This window comes from Amborella trichopoda, chromosome 9, assembly GCF_054954075.1.
Source record: "Amborella trichopoda isolate Santa Cruz 75 chromosome 9, AtrichopodaSantaCruz75HAP2 v2.0, whole genome shotgun sequence".
Lineage (NCBI taxonomy): Eukaryota > Viridiplantae > Streptophyta > Magnoliopsida > Amborellales > Amborellaceae > Amborella > Amborella trichopoda.
Window position 1 is genome coordinate 16,610,223 of NC_142344.1, and position 22,053 is coordinate 16,632,275.

At 35.8% G+C, this 22,053-nt stretch overlaps 1 protein-coding gene across 2 annotated transcripts; it reads right to left on the reverse strand.

The window, feature by feature from the left end:
- Positions 1-1,967: 1,967 nt before the first annotated feature.
- On the reverse strand, positions 1,968-21,103 carry LOC18424511 (subtilisin-like protease SBT3.9). 2 transcript variants are annotated; one of them, XM_088848510.1, is made up of 12 exons: positions 20,834-21,103; positions 20,627-20,725; positions 20,430-20,521; positions 20,041-20,138; positions 19,753-19,908; positions 19,564-19,675; positions 5,036-5,579; positions 4,320-4,417; positions 3,975-4,214; positions 3,724-3,838; positions 2,661-2,716; positions 1,968-2,574 (listed from the first exon to the last, which is right to left on the reverse strand). In XM_088848510.1, the coding sequence occupies exons 1-11, from the start codon at positions 20,888-20,890 to the stop codon at positions 2,702-2,704; spliced, it is 1,626 nt and encodes a 541-aa protein (XP_088704636.1). In that variant the 5' UTR covers positions 20,891-21,103; the 3' UTR covers positions 1,968-2,574; positions 2,661-2,701. The 2 variants fall into 2 exon arrangements, with proteins under 2 accessions (XP_088704636.1, XP_006829160.3); XM_006829097.4 differs by having other exon boundaries at positions 2,661-2,871.
- Between the last annotated feature and the right edge of the window lie 950 nt (positions 21,104-22,053).

The window sequence follows — 22,053 nt, forward strand, 5'->3', positions numbered from 1 at the left end:
GTATTTATTACACAGAGGTAAATTCTCCAGTTTTGATTAATCTCATGATAGACATTATGAGTGAGCCTGGAGACTTTCTTTGAGGCTACTGCTGCATGAGTTTATTTGGTTTGAGCCTAACAGGTGCAACTGCAACAAGGGTAATTTAGTTTCGATATCAAATGTTGGTGCCAAGTGATTTTCTTGGATGGCCGTCCTCTTATTCCTATTTTCAGATCTGCATAGCTCTTTTTACGTTGCTTTAACCATTTTCCATTGTGAATTATCTTAAATATTCTATTTTCTCAGCATACACTGTACTTCCCTCCATCTGAATGAAATCCTAAAAATTAATACAATGCCGAACAATCTAAAGATTTCCTTATATTTCATGGAGCTCAATGCAATGAAGATAACATAATTCAATCCTCAAAATCAAAATTTAGCTTTTAGAGTTGGTCGAAAGAGTAGGGCATAGGTTACAAATCTTACTCTCTTCCAGGAGCTAGATCTCCCTACACTTAAATATTGCTGCCTAGCATACTTTAACACCATCCTTTGCTTCAATGTGAAAAATACATATTGTTGGAGTTGCTCATACTTTCACAATATTGTTCAGTTTTCACAGTGATTTTCTCTTGCTTTTACATTTGAAGCCAGTACTATTACCACTTGACACAGTAATCTTACCCCATAGTAGCCATTCTGTAATATTCCTCCTGCTGAATGTTTTTTTAGTAATGCTCCAATTTTGACTTCAGGTCTTTGTTGTATGGATGTTTGATTTCCCATATTAAATAGGTTCAAACTTGATTTAAAAGTAAATGCAGTTCTATTTTTCAGTTTGCCCATGTATTGTAAGTTTTTCTCTACATATCCAAGATAACGTGCTTTATTGTTTGTGGAGTGCTTAGAACCGAATTGGCCACATTTTAGTAATTTAGTTATCTCAAGTGGAAGGTTCAAAGATGCACAATCATTAACACTTCTTCTAGGCCGACAGTGGGTTAGGCAGTGCTCAGAGCCGAAGTGGCCACATTTTAGTAAAGGATTGTATACAATAAGACTATTTACCTTTGGTACAGAGAGGTCACAATTACTTACAACCATCCAATGTGAAATCTAATAGCTTGAGTGTGTCACAAAGTTTGAGAAACTTTCTTTTGAAGTTTGAACTTGGTCAATGAAATAAATACAGCCACCCAATTTTACATCCAATAGTCAAGATTAATTATGACCACATTGTACCAAAGGTAAATGGTCTCATTATATACTTTCCCTTTTAGTAATGGAAAAAGTTTATATAAGGTTGCCACCTTAAAATGTAGAATTATAGATACACCTCAAAAATGAATTGGAAAAGGTTGCTTTAGTGTTGAAAACCCCTCTAATTGATCATCTCGACAACGAGATGTATGAATATGAAAAAACAAAAAAAAAAAATTTGAATCCCAAAAATAGTGCATCTCACAACACATTATCTAGACTGTCCATTTTCAAAGATTTTTATATGTTCATAGATCTATTTGATTTTAATCATTTTTGGAGTTTAAAATTTTATAATTAGATATGAAAATAGATTTTGAGATAATCCAAAGAACTTTTTACACCAAAATTACATGTTATAATAAAATTTGGAGGTGTGCCTTAATTCGATTGTTTAAGGTTGCATCCTCATAGAAACCACAACTTTTAGTAATTTAGTTTATCTGTTGTGGAAGGTTCAGAGATGCTGAGATGACAATGGGTTGGAAGATGGTTGGTTTTCCTTTTTAACTTGTTAGTATGGCTGCCCAAAAATTTCTTTGAATGGATTCATCTGGGCATGGACTTGCTTGTTGATGGTAGCAACCGCTATAGGAACACTATATGCTCCCAATATAATTCCACTGTGATAACAACCCTCAAGATGGTTACTCCAATGGCATATATGCTTATTGCCTACAAATAATATTGGCCTCTATTATGTACCACAAAATCCGCAAAACTCAATTAAATGGAAATCTTATTTCAATCTGCATGATTTTCATGTATCAGAATATAAATCATCAATTACTATTCGAACCACCAATGGGATCTTAACAACATGTTGACCATCATGCCACATGAGACTTCCAAAAGCATATCTCCCCTGCACTCTCAAAAGAGGGCTGAATGTTACTTGAAACTTCAACTTGTTCGTTGTGGCATTGAATGACAAGCAAGATGGTTTAACAGCCACCTTCACTCCAGGAGGCGCTTGAACATGAGCAACATACACTGACAAAACTGGACCAACATTAGTAACTGTCCTTGAGATTGTCAAGCTTTTCCTAAGCTGTGGAATGGAAACAGAGGGGAGATTAAGATCAGCCATGGAACCAGATCCTTTTGGACAGACGGTAACCTGACGTGCCATTAAGCTGATAGCAGAGTTATTGTAGCCCATGAAACAGAGGAAACGAATGTGATCAGCAACACCCATGTCAAATATAAGCCCTGGATTTGCAGCCTTGTTAGGGTCGATATGACCGCCTCCATAATCAAAAGGGTCAGCCTGCTTATGTGGCGCTCCCTCTGCAATAATGTGCTGTCCATAGAGATCCCTTGTGGAGGCTTGGGTATCACCAAGATTCAAATTGACCATAAGAAAGGTAATAAATAATCAAAGAAACATTGTATACTAAGAAAAAGGAGATTACCTGTTGTGACGAGTGAAGATTTTATTGCAGCTGGGGTCCAGCTAGGATGAAGAGATCTGAGAAGAGCCACAATTCCAGATACATGAGGACAGGACATTGAGGTACCAGATTCAATGTTGTAATAAAGGGGCCCTTGTGTATCTGTTTTTACAGGAGGATTATAAGGGGACCATGCAGCTAAGATGTTTACACCAGGAGCAGCTATGTCAGGCTGCATAAGCGTTTCAGAAACAAATGAGTAAATCTCCCGAAAGAACATGCCAAAATGGAGCAACACATTCAATTTGTTCGCAATGGATCAGGGGGAAGAATAAGATCAGGTACATTAATTCCTCTTCCAGTTTGAATGCTGCAGTAACCAATTGTATCATCACAGGTAAAACCCCCCAGAATTCCAAAATTGGAAAACATTTTAAGAAGCTGAGGTACCCATGGATTTATGTTGGTTGGGGTGCCAAGTAATTTTCTGAGATTTGATTCTTTGGGCTCAGAAGGATACCTATGGAAGGAATTCTGGCCACTGGCATAATAAACGGCTCAACTGACATCGGTTAGGAGCAATTATGGAACTGCAAATTTAATGAGTGGAATTATTATATGCTGCTTTGAATGATATAACCTAGGGTGTCAGTAGATAAGATGAACAGATAAACCAAACCTCACTGATCAATATGTCCTCCAAGAATTTTTTTCTTAAGAACAAATATAGAAGGGCAGGAAATGCATGACTTGATTCTTCTCTATAACTACATTATGTGAAGATTACAACATTTGTATTATATGGTTTAAAAGGGAGAAAATTTTGAAGGAGCGCGGGAAGCTCACACGAAAAGGTCCTTGATTGGATCTGCCAGACAGGCCGAGACAGGGCCGACTCAGTTGTTTTTCACGAATAGTAGTTGAACCTACCAATACATGTAGGTTCGTAGAACTGAACCATGATTTAGAAGCCACATTCACAACACTGGATCTAGAGTTTAAAAAATTTCTAAAGAGTTGGAGCGTTTATTTCTTGGCCAATAGGGTAGATTTAGAGCATTTGCGTAGAGAGAGAAAAAATCACCTTCAAGACTGAGGGGGCCAACGAATTGGGTCCTCGTGAAGAGAAAAAAGCCACTTCTGGAGATATTGATGTTCCTAAAGCTGTCTTTGTAAAGCCAAACCTTAAAATTGGATATCTGCAAAATCAGAAGGCTCAGATTTGATTTCTAGGGGGTATTAACGGACCAATTGGTGACGAGCTTGAGGGGAAAAATTACATGGAATTTCATAAAGCTTTCATGTGCCATGCATCCAATGAATCTAAAATATTACCTTGTCTTTTGTATATATGCAAGGATAATTGTTGCAATCTGGTAATCAACTTGAACAAAAGGAAAATCTATGGAAGAAAAAACATCTTTGGTTGGAAACTGAGCAAAAATAAGCCCAACACCCTGAACTTCCTTGACAGTTTTGATGGCGACAACAGCTGACCCCTGAGATCGCGACTGAAAACAGAGGACCACCTTTCCTTTGGCTAAAGTAGCATTCAAAGAACCTTCTTCACACGTACTGCAACAAATTCTCTCTAAAATATAAAAATTCTGTGTCCCAAGGAACATCAATCAGACCGAAATGCAGAACAGCTAAAAAATTTGAAATAAAGTTCATGAACACCTTGCTTTATCAGTTTCACCACCACTCAAAGCAATGTCTTCGGAATAAACTACCCCAAGGAACTTTCCTGAAGACCTACCAGTATATAAGGCTTGACCCTGTAGGATAATCAGAACTGAGCAAAAAAATGCAAGCATACGCATGTATACATGTTTTTATCACTACAAAAAGAAATTAATGTCATGGAAGAAAGCAATGTTCCTTAATATGACAAATTATCTTTCGAGACCAGAACTACAAGTGGAATCACAAAATAGTAAGAGCAAATCAGTGAAGTATATATGCGTTTGGGAATGCATTAACACACAAATGAGAGAGAGAGAGAGAGAGACGGTGTGTGTCTGTGTGAACGAGAGAGAGAGAGAGAGACGGTGTGTGTCTGTGTGAACGAGAGAGAGAGAGAGAGAGAGAGAGAGAGAGAGGGTGTGTGTGTGTGTGTGTGAGCAAGAGAAAGAGAGAGAGAGAGAGAGAGAGAGAGAGAGAGAGAGAGGGTGTGTGTGTGTGTGTGAGCAAGAGAAAGAGAGAGAGAGAGAGAGAGAGAGAGAGAGAGAGAGAGAGAGAGAGAGAGAGAGAGAGGTTGCCTACAATCATATAACAGAAATAGATGGATTACAGTGGGGCATAATTTGGTTCAACATTTACAAGGGCCTGGAGGACATTGCAGGCCTCTATGCATGTATGAGTACAGAATGGAGCATAGAACTGAAAGAACATACCACAAGAGTCTGGTTATTGCCCAATGTTATTGTAGTTGGAAATGACCGATCAATTGTGCTAGCTGCAACAGTTACAAGCCAAGGAGCAGTATTTATGACTGTCTGAGGGCGCGAACCAGAATTTCCTCCGGAGCAAACTACAGTGATTCCTTTAGCCACTGCATGAAAGGAACCAACAGCCAAGGCATCTTCAACAAAGGGGTCAAGGGGCGGGGCTGAGCCTAAAGAAACAGATAGCACATCCACCCCGTCAGAGATCGCATCATCGAAAGCAGCAAGCAGGTCAGCTGAGCTGCAACCGCCACTTGCCCAGCAAACTTTGTACACAGCTATTCTTGAGTGAGGAGCGCCACCCCTTGCTACCCCTTTGGCAAGCCCCATAAAACTAGCATTGCTTACAAAAGCACCTGCTGCTGTGGATGATGTGTGAGAACCATGACCAACTGCATCCCTTGCAGATAGAAACTCGAAACTGTCACTTGTGTTCAGATTCCCAAATTCAGCATTGTACCCTTTAATGTACCACCGTGCACCAATTATTTTCCTAGAAAGATATACATCACAAACTGAGATCTATTGAGATTGAATATAAAAAAAGAAACAGCATGCCTGAGTTTATGGAGAAATGTAATGCGTGAAGTCACGATGCTTCTTAAATCATTGTACTACACACACAAATTTGTGATTGCGTCAATGCCCCATTGGCATAAACTTGAAGCAGGTCCCTGCTAAGAACTGAAAGTCTGAAAGCTGAGGAGAGGAATACAGCCATTCCTCTTAGTTTGATAAGAGAACAAGTTTGAAAACATGCAAACCATAAAAGGTTTCTTCCTTCTCATCAAAGGAAGCAATAAATGTTTTCCTGAAACTAAATGCTCAACATGCTATATGAATCAATATTTACCTAGCGTTTTCTGAAGGGACAATCCCTTTAACTGAAAGAATAGTTCTGAAGGCCTTTACAGAATCATTGTGAGTTGGGACTTTGTGACTCTTTCAAATGAAATTTGACCAAAATAGGACAACATTATATTCCAACACAAAAGATTCTAGCAGCAACAAGTGACTTGATGAACATGAATAGGTAAGGAATATGAGATAGCACGGACATGGAGGAAACCAGTGTTCTAGAGGGATCTATACGATCAATTACTCACTAGTCAGGTCCTTATATTATGGCCCTAAGGCACTAAAAAGACACATACTTATTGCCAAGTTAAGTAGTTCTCAAGAGTGTTGCTAACCACTAGGAATGATCTCCCACTACTTTGATTCCTACTCAAAATACATAAAAACATATTTACTAACATGCAGTCATGCATATATATATATATATATATATATATATATATATAGGGAGTCACTACTGTACGCCCATTCATGAATGGTCTAGATTGAATTTGGGCTATTCCGTGGCCGATCTGACGCTTACGGATGTCCGATAGTGTGTGAATTTTAATTGTTTTTCTACAAATCCAAATCACTTGAAATTTTAGGCATGTGTTATTCTCATCAAGGAACAAACTAATAAAAATATAAAATAAAATAATTCACGAAAAACAAATTGACCAAAATACTGCCCAAACCTTTTCAGGGGTATTTTGGTTAATTTATTTCATGTAAAAGTTTTTTTTTATATTTTTCGTAGATTCGCCTATATTTTAAGAACTCACACCTAAAATTTCAAGCGATTTGGATATATTAAAATTCAAACACTATCAGACATTCGTGATCGTCAGATCGACCCAGATTCACTCCGGGCCGTGGGCGTTTACTGTAGCAGTACGCATATGGGTGCACAAATGTTTTTCCCATATATATATATATATATATATATATATATATATATATATATATGGGTGTAGTTCGTATAAGGTTGCAACTTAAACAATCAAATTAAGGCACTCCAAATTTTATTATAACTTTGGTGTCAAAAATTTTTAGGATAGCTTGAGAATCTATTTTCATCTCTAATCATAAAATCTTAAACTCCAAAAATGGTTCAAATCAAGTAGATCTATAAACACTTGAAAACCTTGAAAATGGACAGTCTAGATAATAAGTTGCGAGATAAACTATTTTTAGGACTCAAAATATTTTTTTCTTTTTATATTCATACATCTCGATGTCGAGATGATCAATTAGAGGGTTTTTCAACATCAAAACTAATTTGCACCCTATATATGGTCAAAATGAGTCCACTCTAACAAGGAATCTGAACTGTCCATTTGATGAATTTCAAGATCTAGGCCTTTATCAATTCAAAATCGTTTTTTTCTTTTTTGATATTGTTAATCTAATGATAATAACATTATCTAAAAATTTAGAAAGAAAAAAGATCATTCTAAAGCCTAGATCTAAGCATCTCACTCAAATAGATGGCGTACGTTAATTGGGATAAAAAAGTGTTTTCTAGATTGCATTTTTAAATTTTTCTTTTTCGTGATTGTTCATCAGAATGAAAAGAGTATATATTTTAAAAATTGAATCAAACGAATGGCCCAAACATAGTTTTTGAAGGTTGTTGCATCATATTAATACAGTTGCATGAAATCACTGCCTATATATATATATATATATATATATGGAAAAATCTGGGATTAGCTCACTAGCGCATATGAACATATGAGCCCAACAGCCCAAATTGAATCTAGGCCGATCTGACGATCATGGATGTCCGATAGTGTTTGAATTTTATTTTCTTTTCTACAAATCCAAATCGCTTGAAATTTTAGGCGTGTGTTTATAAAAAATAGGTGAATCATCGAAAAATATCAAAAAAATATTTTACATGAAATAAATGGGTAAAAATACCCCCGAAAATTTTTGAGGGATATTTTGGTCATTTTGTTTTACGAATAATTGTTTTTATATTTTTATTAGGTGTGCCTTGATGAGAAGAACACACACCTAAAATTTCAAGTAATTTGGATAAGTAGAAAAAAAAATAAAATTCAAGCACTACCGGACATCCGTGATCGTCAGATCGATCCATATTCAATCTGGGCCGTTGGGCTCACATATGAGCTAGTGGGCTAATATCAGCTTTTTCCTATATATATATATATATATATATATATATATATATAAGTGAAAAATTCTTACCAGCGCCTATAAGCGAAATGAACAGTGATTTTGCCAACCCTCATCACTGTCGAAAGTACATCGCACGGTCACGATTGTCTGGTAGTATTTTATTTTTCATTTTTTTTTTATAAATTAGAATAATTTGAAATTTGGGGCGTTCGTAAATATTAGTGAGGCGCACCTAATAAAAATATAAAAATAATAATTTGTAAAAAAAACATTGACCAAAATACCCCGAAACCTTTTTGAGGGTATTTTTGTGAATTTTTTCATGGAAAATATTTTTTGATATTTTTCGTAGATTTGCCTATTTTTTATGAACACACGCTCTAATTTCAGGCCATTCCGATTTGTAGAAACAAAAATGAAAAATAAAATACTACCTGACAATCGTGACCATAAGATGAACTTTGGACGGTGATGAGGGTAGACAAAATCACTGTTTATTTTCACTTATATATAGGAAAAGTCTTTCCAACGCCTATAGGCGAAAATGAACAGTGATTTCGCCTACCCTCATCACTGTCCAAAGTTCATCAAACGGTCACGATTGTCCGATAGTGTTTCACTTTTCATTTTTTCTCCTACAAATCGAAATGATCTGAAATTTGGATCATGTGCACCTAATAAAAATAATAAAAAAATAATTCTTAAAAAAAATGACTAAATTACCCCTAACAGTTTTGGGGGTATTTTGGTCAATTGTTTTCATGTAAAAAAGTTTTTTGATATTTTTTGTAGATTCGCTTATTTTTTATGAACATAGGCTCCAAATTTCAAGTCATTCCGATTTGTAGAAAAAAATAAAAAATAAAATACTACCTGACAATGGTGACCACGATGAACTTTTGGCGGTGATGAGGGTAGGCGAAATCACTATTCATTTTTACCTATAAGCGTTTTGTAGTATCTTCCATATATATATATATATATATATATATATATGGTTATGTTAGGGTGCTCACACTATGGAGCAATTTAGTATTATACTCAACAAATTTTGGACACTTATATACCCTTGTTTTGTACATTATTCATCAAAAATAGGGGAATCTTCGAAAATATAAAAAAATATTTTACATGGAAAACGTTGAGAGAAATACCCCAAAAACTTTTCGAGGGTATTTTTGTCAATTTTTTTCATGTATTTTTTTTTTTTTTTGTTCTAAGATTCCCCTATTTTTGATGAATGAATATATGCTCCAAATTTCAGGTCATTCAGATTTGTACAAAAAAAATGAAAAATAAAATACTACCGGACAATCGTGACTTCGTAATGAACTTTGGACGGTGATGGAGTAGGTGAAATCACAGTTCATTTTCACCTATAAGCATTGCGTAGTATTTTCTATATATATATATATATATATATATATATAGGGGTTTGTCTAGAGTTACAACCCCTCAGAATACGTAGGTTTAAAGTTAGAAGGGGTTGTGATGGGTGTATATATCAAAAAGATGATTACTTTTTGTTTAAAAATTTATTTTAATAGGTAACTTAACTATTAAGCAAGGGTAAATTTGAAATTTTTACAAAAATAAAGTACAATGGCATTTTAAAAATTAGTGTCTTAGAATTTTATTTGTAGAGTGCCCTTGTTTTTTAGTAAAAATTTCAACTTTACCCTTTATGGAGATGACAAAAGTACCCCTTGTCCTAGAGTAATATTTACAAAATTGCTCTTACTTAATGATGAAGATAACTTTTTTTAAAAAAATAGACTAACTAATTATTGTCGGGGCTATTATCTTGAGGGTTAGAAGCTAGTTCTAATATCTGTATCCTATTTTTCAAACGTCTTAATTCATTTCGTACATCAAAATTAGTAAATCCACCCTTCACAACTCTCTCTATCTTTAACCTTTGTAATTTGAAGGGTTGTGATATATATATATATATATGGAAAATACTACAAAACGCATATAGGCAAAAGTACATAGTGATTTCGCCTACCCTCATCACCGTCCAAAGTTCATCGCATGGTCATGATTGTTCAGTAGTGTTTTATTTTTCTTTTTTTTTTTACAAATCAGAATGACCTGATTTTTACATGAATAAACAAATCTACAAAACATATCTACAAAAAATCTACAAAAAAATATCAAAAAAGTATTCTACATGAATAAAATTAACTAAAATATCCCCGAAAAGTTTCGGGGGTATTTTGGTCAATTTTTGTTTCTCGTGAATTATTTCTTTTATATTTTATTAGGTGCGTCTTACTAAGATGTACACATGTGTCAAATTTCAGGTTATTCCGATTTATAGAAAAAATATGAAAAATGAAACACTACCTGACAACCATGACCGTGCGATGAACTTTGGACGGTGATGAGGGTAGGCGAAATCTCATTTTTGCCTATAGGTGATGGGAAGACTTTTTCTACATATATATATATATATATATATATATATATATATATATATATATAGGGTGTGGTTACTGTAAGATTGCAACCTTAAACAATCCAATTAAGGCGCACATCCAAATTATATCATAACATGTAATTTTGGTGTAAAAAATTCTTAGGATTATATCAAAATCTATTTTCATATCTAATTATAATATTTTAAACTCCAAAAATGTTTAAAATCCAGTAGATCTATAAACATATGGAAATCTTGAAAATGGACAGTCTATGGATAATGTTTTTTAAGACACTATTTCTAGGACTCAAAATCTTTTTTTTTTTTTTTTTTTTCTATTTATACATCTCGATGTCAAGATGATAAACTGGGGGGATTTTTCAACATTTAAACAACTTTTTTCGATGGATTTTTGAGGTGCATCTTTATTTCTATATTTTAAGGTTGCATATATATATATATATATATATATATATATATATATATATATATATATATATATATATATATATATATATATATATATATATATATATATATATATACACACATACACAGTATATGTATGTATCTGTGTATTAGCATGGACGCACATACAGACAGAAAGTGACTCATTTCAAATGCCTTGACCACATATATACCATGTAGAACAAGATGTGCATCAATCCCATGACTAAGCAAATTTATTTTTGGACATCAGGGAGTTGGCCTATGTAAGCAAAAAGATACTTTTCGAAATATTCTTTCTTCTTTTTAGTAGCATACAACAAAAATTATTGAGGGAGGCGCATCCAGAACTAAGCAAGAGTTTCTTCAGAGGAAATATTAGTTAAGCATATACTGGGGAAACCAATTTGCATCACCTATCATAAACTGTAGCAAATAAGCTAGGACAATAAAAAATGTGAAGTAATAACTAATAAAGCAACAAGTTTTAGGAGAATGTGGCTGCAGTAGTTTAGAACAAAACAACAAGCTATTATTAGGTATTCGGTGCTGCATGTTGTATTAACCAATGTTTAAAAAAACGGTCTGCCTGGCGCCGGTTTAGGCGGCCTGGACCAAAAATCCGCATGCCTAGACCTAGGCAGCCCTACATGGGCGGATGTACGTGGGCGGGCGCCCAGGGCCGTAAGGATTTTTTCGTTTTTTTAAACCGTCCAAAAGGACAAAGGGGGTCATTTTGACCCCTAAGGTTGTCTAAAAACATTATGGGGTTTATTTTTAACCCCCAAAGTAAAAAAAAAGAAAAAAACCTTAATATATGGAAAACCCCAAAAGTGAAAAAACTACTAGGCGCCCGAGGTTCTGGGCGCCCGCCTAAGCGCTGGGTGCCAGGCAAGCCGCCTCGAGGCGGCCTAGCGTTTTTTGAAACCTTGGTATTAACTTGATATTAGGCAATAGAAAGATCAAGAAAGCAAAAAAACATACTTGAACAGGTATAATTTACGAAGTATGTGCATTCATTGATCATTCCCAAGAAGGAAATAGAAACATCTGTAGATAGACATAAGCTTCCCAGCAATCAATAATTTTTCCAAAAGCGGCAACATCAAAAACACTATCGAACAACTGAGTACCTTCACCAAGACGTTGCATGGAAAAATTCATTAATCAAAGTAAAACCGCTCAGCTATATTATAGATGTCATATTCCAGAAAGGTCCAGAAAAAGAAGATAAAAATTACGTCACAGAGATGTTTTCTTTGGGCATGCTAACTTGTCATTATATGATATTATTGTCAATAACAATGATGTTTCAAAGTACCACACATTACACTACTTCAAATACAAAGCAGTTTTAAATGAAAGAAAACACGACCCAAGACTAGTCTTGGGCTTGAGATTACTGCAAGTATATAGAGGAACCATTGTTGTGGACTAGAATAAATGCAGTTTATTGGTTTTTATTTGGCAAACAATACATCAAGTGTCAGCATTGAGCCCATACTTCTGTCTTAAGTATGGACGACTTAACTAAGCACATACAAGACGAGATAGCGTGGTGCATGTTGTTTGCGGATGGCATACTTTTGATCGATGGGACCCGAAACGGTGTCAACACAAAGTTAGAACTTTGGAGGAATGCTCTAGAATCTAAAGGTTTTAAAATTAGCCAGACAAAGACAAAGTATATTGAATGCAAGTTTAGCAATAATTGGAGTAGAAACGAGGAAGTAGTTAAGATTGATGGCCAAGAAATACAAAAAAGAGCGCACTTTCGATATCTTGGGTCGATAATCCAAGAAAATGGAGAGATTGAGGAAGATGTCGCATATAAAATTGGTGGGTGAAGTGGAGATGTACAACCGGATTTGTATGTGATCACCCCATACCAATAAAGCTGAAGGGTAAGTTCAACAAGACAACTATAAGATCAGCATTGCTTTTGGGGTGGAATATTGGGCAGTCAAGAAACAATATACCCATAGACTAAGTGTAGCTGAGATCAGGATGTTGCGATAGATGAGTGGCGAGATAATAAGGGATAAAATTCAAAACAAATACATTCGGGGGAACTTAGGTATGGTACCAATAGACTATAAGATGAGAGAAAGTAGATTTAGGTGGGCTGATCATATTAAGCGTAGACCCAATACAACACCTGTTAGGAGGTGAGAGTTAGTGCAAGTGGAAGACTCAAAAAGGGCAAGGGGTAAGCCTAAAAGGACATATTTGGAAGCAGTGAGAAAAGACATAGAGAATTATAGCCTCACTGAAGGTATGGCCCTTGATAGAGCAGAATGACGAACCAGGATTCGTGTAGCCGATCCCAATTAGTTGAGAAAAGACTCTGACGATGATGATCATGATGATTTGGAAAACAACAACGCATTAGAATAATTTTTTTTTTTTCCTTTGTCCAGTAAAATGCAGTTTATTAGTTTTCATTCATGTCGACTCTAACCAATTTTAAGAGAGTGAGTATACCACTTGAGATGAAAGTAAGCACTTTACATGCCTAGACTCTTTTGATCCAAGGACATACAAAATCTTAGTTAGAAGCTTCATATGGAAATCATGAAACTCCACATTACAAGTTTGGTTCCAACTAGTAAATCACTTCATGCCCTAATCAAACTTTACGGTTTAAGTTAAAGCCATTCAATTATTTAAGATTGCTCTATTCTATCATCAACATCGAATCTAAGCCTAGCTTCTTATCCAAATTTTGACTGGACCGGGAACTTGATACAGGATCTTCGATTGGATAGTATATCCTCATGGGAGATTCACTGGTTTCTTGTCTTAGCGTGGCATAAGGCATAATGCTTTCTCTAAGAACAGAGGTCAATTAGAAAGCCACACCAGAGGCTTTCAGTTAGATTACATGGCTTTGGGTGTGTTAGAAGAACTGATCAAGTTATATTACCCAATCCCTCTCCATCAAATATTCAGTGTCACAATGTAGCAGCCTTTTCATTTTTATTGGCATGTTATCATATAGCTACTAATCATGTATTCCATGAAGAACAAGATAGATTGTCATCATAATGAGGGTAGACTAATACATGCCATTAAAAGTCTTCCATGCATCACTTCAATTGGACAAGCTGCAGATTTGTCTACTAAGTCATTAACTCCTTATAGAAACAAGTATGTAAATACTCAGTGAACAACCTATCAATTATACCAATGGATTTTTGAGTTTGAAATGTGAAATTGCATCATGATTCACGTCTAACACTTGGGATATATAAATTGCAAGATAGTTGTAAAATATGTTTAGTAATAACCGGTTCAAAAATTGCAAAGGGAGCTCATTTGGTCAGATAGGAACACATCAAACCACTGATTGGATTCACAAGTGAAGGTATTTCTTGGAAAAGTTCAAAAGATTTGACACAGCTTGGGAACTGATATAGGTTCAAAACTGAGTCAACTCGCTGTGATACTGCCAAGTCTCACCAAATATCCCTTATGAGACTCAGTCCTCTGTTATAATGCTCATCCAAGATAGTGACCCAAGGCAAGTCAAATTGAGCAAGTCCAGAGTTGACTCATTGATTTTAAACATTTCTTCCTTTTTTTGAGTGAAGTTTATTATTATTGCATTAATAACACGTAAAGATTACAAGACAAACGAGAAGTATGGTGACCCCACAATGTCACACTCTGCATTCTCGAGAGAAAAAATGCTATGCAAGCCCAAAAGGGACCAAAATATACAAAAAGGATAAAGCATTAAAGCTATTCAGAGAATCTGCAATGATGAGGTGGGCACATAAAAAAAAACTAGTTCCCCATACTTGGTTAAGGTGAAAAGGATGTGAAGTGTCTTTCTCTGCAGGGTTGGCAGATGAGTGGTTCAATGAGTACCACTTGAAAAAGAGTGTCACGCTTCCCACGATTTTACATAATACCGAAATACCACATGTTAGATCGTTCAGGAAAAATGTAATGGCCCCATAGTTGTTGGAAGCGGGAGTAGGAGCCATACCCTAGGATTGACCCATGGTTGACGCTCCTACCATGGAAGCCATGTTCAAGTAGGGCCCTAGAAGCAGCTTGATATATGTACTATATGTCTATGGGAACACTCGGGAGCCCCCTTTACTTTAAATATGTGGTGTATATTATTTTATTTTAAAAAAAAATTTAAAAAATTTAAAAATATAATCCACAGTTTTAGCATTATCTATACGCATGCAAATGAGAACTTTACAGCCTGAAAATCCTATAGAAATTTGCGAAAAATGAGATTGTGGGACATGATGAGAACTGAACTTATGAGTTGCTCAAGTCCCTATATTGAAATGGGTGCTTCATTAGAATGAACTGCCTAGTTTTGACAACAGGGAAGATTCTCTGGTTCGGGACCATCCAGGATCGTGGAACCCCCAATGTCCTAGCTGATTTGGGTGATTTGGAGTTGGCTCACCAGTTTTCAGTCACTAATGCAAACTGCGACTATGCAAACACAAAAGAAAAATCAGTTGCAGGTGGTCATTAGCTAGAAAATTGTAAAAAGAAAAATATCAGCACAAATTCAAAGACACATGGTTCAAAATTCAAATGTTTTTGAAATAGATCCATATTAGATAGGGATTAAGATCCTCATAAGATAGAGATCAATATCCCTTAATGGAGGGGGTGCGAGGTCCATTCCAGGTCCTACTCTAGGATTGTTGGAGCAATGCTTTCAGTGGGGATCACCATGCCACATCCAAGCTCCCTACATCTATGAGCAAGATAGGGACTTGAACTAACCTTCTTCCTTCAGTAAAATTTAATAATTAATATTTACTGATTAATATTTACTAATTAAAATTTTCAATAATTAAAATTAGGGAAAATTACTTAACCCCCTCCCAAAGTAGAAAGTTCTCCTCAAAATAATCTCCGTTGAAAGTCTCTCATACTCATACCCCAAAACACATTTTTTTTCACTGCCCCCAAGTTTCAGAAAAAATTATGAACAAAATGTTTTACCTTAAAATTACCCCATAGCGACTGCGAAGGGCTCTTCTCTGAAGGGTCTAAAAGCAGCACATTTTTACACTCAAACAGGCTTAGAATGCAACTAGGATAAAGCAGGGCACATTTCCACTCAAACAAGTTCAGAATGCAACTAGGAGAAAGCATGCAAAAATGCCCCTAAGACTAAAATGGTTTGGAACACATTCATACCTCCTAAATTTGGTTAATTTCTTTGAAAATTATCCTTGATCGCAGCCTACTAGAAGACAAGTGAAAAATGAATTGGAATGTCACAAGCCTCCAGATGATATTCTTGTGAAAAAGCTATAGAGACTGGTAAATATTTTCAAATTTTTTTGATTCTGACATAAGGCTCCATCCTAGGCTCACAACCACTAATTACTGGGAGCACAGCATGGCAATAGTTCCTACAGTAGATGGCAGTAGGGACATAAAAGGATATGTCTGAGCTGCCAGGAAACCATCTTATTATGTTGCATGATATGGGAGCAATGGACTATAGCAGCATTATGGCATTACCTTCTTATAAGAACAAGAAAGTTGAAGACCTCAAAAGAGAAGGAGTTCAGTGCAAAGACAAGAAGCTCTAAGATATTCAGAGAACGTCCCCTATCGAGAACATGATAGAATGGTGTAGTGGCAAAATGAATCTGCATTTATTTAAGGGAACTCAATATCTTCTACTTCACCATGGAGTTCCTAAAATATATTGGTCTTCTTCTTGCCCATAAAGTTCCTAAAATATATTGGTCCTAGTGCAGTATTTGACTCCACATTATATTATTATCAGACACCCACTTAGCTCTAGGTAGTAAATCTCCTCTACAGCTTATAAATCATGAACCTTCAAAGCACACTTGGTCCTTGGTGTAATTTGTTTTCTTTAGTAACTCGTCCACCAAAAAGTTTGAAAAAAGTGTTATTACCCAAGGACCAAGAAGTAAATTTCCAAGGATGTGACTGTGACAGGATTGACACTGTTTGAGATCCTTTTAAGAGCCAATGACGATACTCTTGAGGTCATTCGCTTAACATCAAGTCATCCTACCCCTACATTTTGCAGACGTGAAGGAGGAGATTCTTGCATTGAGTTATTCCGCCAGGTGTACGTTCTGCCATGTGTAGAGACATAATGATAAAGCAAATGGGCTTGGCTAAAGAGGGATTTCTTTATATATAGGCGATGAAGCCATAGTTAGGTCCCTAACTCTCTACCCATATACATCAGAAAGACAAAAAGAAATCCCTCTTTAGCCATAGCTAGGCCCCTAACTCTCTTTTTTTTCCTTTCGGATGTGTATGTCTCAGTTTGTATGCACCTTAACGAGTACAACTTGATGTATTTTTGACAATTTATGAAAATTGACTATCAGAACAAGAGGTCTCATATATTTTAGCATTAGAAAAGGCCCTTTCGATCTCCTCAAGAGTCGAATAACAAGAAAAGGGGAGAGTCATGTACTTCTGGTTCTCATTGAAGATTTTCAGTCCAACATTCTTAGTAGCATGAAAATGATTCCAATAGGAGGAAAACATTATATTCTAAGAACCACAAAGTTCTCATCAAGGACTCCCTCCAAGCTCAGGTTTGCCTGCTTTATGGCACAATTTTTAATATCAATGCGGTTGATCTTGACTTCTGCAGTGCAAAAAGAAGATAGTTCTTGTACTAATAATTCTATTATGCATACTGAATGTTAGATAAGAGAATGGAAACTAGGACAGGGCCCCCTAACTAAAGGGAAATTCAATAGTTCTCTGCAAGAAGGTGCACACATTAAAGTGTTCCTTTGACAGTACTGTTGAGCTATAAAGCATGGAATTTTGCGAAATGGTTCACCAAACCATATGGGTGGATTTCACAAAGAAGACTCCACAGAGATTTGTCCCAGTAATTAAAGTAAACTCCATTTCAGTTATCCTATCTATTAATGAGATGCAATCACCAACAAATGGGATGCAAAGAATGGCTTCTTGCATAGCGTGCCCTACAGGAAATTTACAAGTTACACCTACATGGGTTTGTCTGGACAGAGGATGAAGAAAAGGGAATAGTTTCATGAAAGTCATGCAGACTACTCAATGTTGATGAAGGAAAAAGACAAGACCACCTTATGTCAATTGAAATCTTCTTACTAGTAATGATGTAGCTCCAAAAAATACATTTTCATCTCTTAATGGAAGTACACCCTCAGTTTATGAAGGGATACTGGTTATCATGTACTCAAAAGTACAGTCAGTAGACTCAGTACTTGTAAAAAACCAACTGAATTCAAATAACCGAGATCTACTTAAAGACCACGAACGGTTGGGAAGCTTATAAACTGTACTCTCAGAAAACCAGATTTGGCCACAGCAATTGAGGTAATGCTATAATTTATGCATGTCCATAGAGGGCACTTTTGGAACAATTAGTAGAATTTTGTGGCGACTCCATAGCCCATTTGGGAAGAAGATCCTTTTTTCTGGACATGCCCACCTACACCTATCAATCTTACTAGTAAGCATTGTGTCGATTCTCTTACTCAATGTTTTTATACTCAACTTGGGCCTCGGACTAGGCCCTGGCCTGAGCCAAGTAACTCGGCCTAGTCCAATTGGACTCAGCCACATCCACTTAGACTTGGCCGAGTAATGTGATAGGGCCCAAAAATCCCTAAACATTTAGAAAAAATAAATAAAATAGTTAAACAATAAAATAAAAAATTTAAAAGTGAAACAAAACAAAAAACAAACTAAAATGTCCAAATAAGCTGAAAAAAATATAAAACATGGATTAAGAAATAATTGATTTACAGTTGGAGGCATTTCAGAAAAATCAAAACATAGAAGAAAATACAAAAATAGCGCAAATGACAAGAAAAACTCACAAATCATTGTAAAAAAAATCCAAACTACATATACAATTTTTACATATTGATCCTACAAATTTATATAATTTTTATGTTCTTTTATTCATTTTTTAATATGCCTAAGTTGTACCCAGGTTCTCAGCTCAGCAACGGGCCGAGTCCGAGTGGACTCAGCTGAGTAGTTAAAATACTGCTCTTACTAACAAGCAAAGGAATAATTGTCTTATTACATTTTTGTTAGAGCCAACTTGGCTGTATGAAAGTGTAAGAAGTAGCACTGTGGAGGCAAGATCCACTGAAGAGGCCCAATACAAGGTAATGGCTCACATAGAGATGCAAGCTAATTTGGTTTAAGATCTTTATTAAGAATGTTGAAGTAGACTACTACTTTGTAAAGAGACGAGTATGTACTACTAGTGAAGTGGTCTGCACTCTGCAAGGGAAGTTGGGATACCACTTTGCAAATATGCCTACTAGAAATCACGCAACGAACCAATCGTATAGAATATTGAGCAAGTTGGCATGTTTACATCCATCCTAGTTTGGAAAGGGAGTCTTCCTTCCAATGTATTGTGGTGGCAACATTCTTGATTAGGTTTGTGTCTCTTGCATAATATCCCCAAATACCTATTGTTGTGAGCATAGTTGTCAGGTTGTGAGAGTAATGTTTTGAGGCAGCATCAATTGAAAGGTTCAAGCAACAAAGTTCTTGATTAAAATGATTATGAGTTAGAATCAGAGCAAGTAAAACTACAAAAGCATTAAAGCAACCACACCTGTTACAATTGGAAGAACTGAATTGCTCTCCTTCCTGACACACACCTTTCCAGTGAGATGGAACTTCACTCATACCATGGTCCTTGAAACTTTCAGATTCTGGCCATATACCTGTAGTAAAGGAAATGAATATGTTTTATAAACTAAAGTATGACAGAATTGTAGGCTAACCAGATGAACAAACAAACCTGTGTCCAGAATGCCAATAATTGATCCTTGACCAAACCTGCTCTCAGAGAGAAGGCCATGCATGGAAATGGGATTCATATGCAGAAAATCCCAACTTCTAGTGGTTTGTATATTGAGGATACGGTTAGGCATAACACGAGCAACTCCAGGATAATCTGCATCCAATACTTTTGCTGTTTAAGAAAACCTAAACTGAAGATAGATGTTGTATCAACCCAAAGGAAGACTTGATTTTCCAAAAGTCATCATCCTAATTGAAATAAAGAATATGCTGCAAACAGTCATACCCACAATACGCTTCGCCACATAAGGCGGTAAGATTGCAGCGAAACCAGAAAAGCCATGCTTGTAGCTGTATAGCATTGATGCCGAGGATGCCTCGTCACTGGTATTTGTTTTCAAGAATAAAGAGAGGAATCACGAATCAATCTAACACTTCTAGACCTTCTTATGCAAATCAAGCAAATCAATTTACTGAGTACTATCAAATGCTCAAAACTAAAGAGAAAAAAGCATTTGTCTTTGAACTTAAAGACTAGATATAAGTCTGCCTATGTGTACAATATTTTAAAATCAGAGAGGAAGTATGAGGTGTCACTGAGAAAGGAGTTTCAGAAATGAAGAAGAAAAAGTGAAATGTAAGAGAAATTCAAGAACAAAATAGCTCCAGGAAGACCTTCCAAGTAGGTCCGATAGAACGCGGTGGTGCAAGTCTTGAATTTGTTCAGCCTCCTGGTTCAGCTTCTCTCCCATGTAAACAATGTAAGCCTACATCACAAACAACCTTCCACTTAATTAAAAAGAAAAAAGAAAAAAAAAAGAAAAAAAGCTGGAACAGCACTGGTCTAAACGAGTACTCAACCAAACACTCACATTACTTTCTGCAACCAGAGGTGCACAAATGGAGAGAAAAACAGCAGCAAGTAGAGAGAATGAGAGGGTTGTGAGATGACAAAAAGCCATGGCTCCTGCCTGCAAACTCAAAACCGAAATGTGAGAATTATATGTTTTATAAAAGGGAAGAGATAGCGGTCAAGGAAAGGGAGAGAAAATGGAAGAGGAGTCAAGAATGCATCAAACCTGCGACGAAACGAAGGAACAAGGAGAACAGTATGAGTAGTGGTATTTGTGCGCCATTTTGTAAATAGAAAAGGCATGTGAACCGCCCACTCAATCCCCTTATCCAATAAAAAGAAAGAGAGTAGGTGGGGGGAGAGACATTCTCCTGTACTGTACTGTACTGATCATTTGTTATTGAAGTCAAAACACAGAGGAAACAGGCCGCCTGGGAGGGAAATGGCGAGAATCCTTGATTCTAGAGAGAGAGGGAGAGAGTCCGTCTCAAGCCCCGTTCCATTCACAGGCTCGTGACTTTTTAATTTAAGGATGCGGTTTGTATAGAGCCTCGCCTCTAAACAATCAAATTGGAGCTTTACCTTCAAATAGTGTCGAGAAATGTAGTTTCAATATGGAAAATCTTTATGATAGCCTTAAAAAAAAAATTTATATTTATTTACAAAGTTTAAAACTTAAAAAGTAGTGTACATCGGCGGATCTATAAAATCTTGAAAATTGACGGTTCCAAAATGCTTTATAAAATACACTATTTCCAGAACTTGAAATCAGTTTTTTTCTCATGTCCATGCATTTTGATGTCGAGATGATCAATTTAAAGATATTTGGGCATCAAATTTTTGAGGTAGGTTCAAATTTGATTGTTTAGAGCCTCGCCTTCGTATAAACTTTTCTAAGATTTTTTTTTGGCTAAATGATATTAAATTTGTTGTTGAAAGGATAATCACAAAGAGTTACATCACCATAAATCATTGTAAAGCAACTCTCTTCTTCGCAAAGGAGTTTGCTTTTATATGTATATATAGTGTGGTTTCTATAAGGTTGCAACCTTAAATAATCCAATTAAATTGTACCTCCAAATTTTATCATAACATATAATTTTGGTATAAATAATTCTTATGATTATCTGAAAATCTGTTTTCATACCTAATTATAAAATTTTAAACTTCAAAACTGGTTAAAATCAAACAGATATATAAACATATGAAAATCTTGAAAATAAACGGTCTAGATAATGTGCCGCAAGATGCATTATTTTTGGAACTTAATTTATTTTTTTTTTCATATTCATATATCTCAGTGTCGAGATGGTCAATTAGAGGTTTTTTGGCCTTAAAACAACTTTTTCATGCATTTTTGAGGTGCGTCTTTAATTCTACATTTTAAGCTTGCAACCTTATATAAACTCTTTCCTTATACGAATAGTGTTCGCTATCGTCACAGAC

Excerpts from the sequence above, each read along its gene's own strand:
- LOC18424511 (XM_006829097.4), bottom strand. The coding sequence starts at position 20,890 with ATGGCGCACAAATACCACTACTCATACTGTTCTCCTTGTTCCTTCGTT. Across the intron at positions 20,726-20,833 it reads GTTCCTTCGTTTCGTCGCAG|GCAGGAGCCATGGCTTTTTG; the intron begins GTTTGATGCATT and ends TTGAGTTTGCAG. Across the intron at positions 3,839-3,974 it reads GCATATATACAAAAGACAAG|ATATCCAATTTTAAGGTTTG; the intron begins GTAATATTTTAG and ends CTGATTTTGCAG.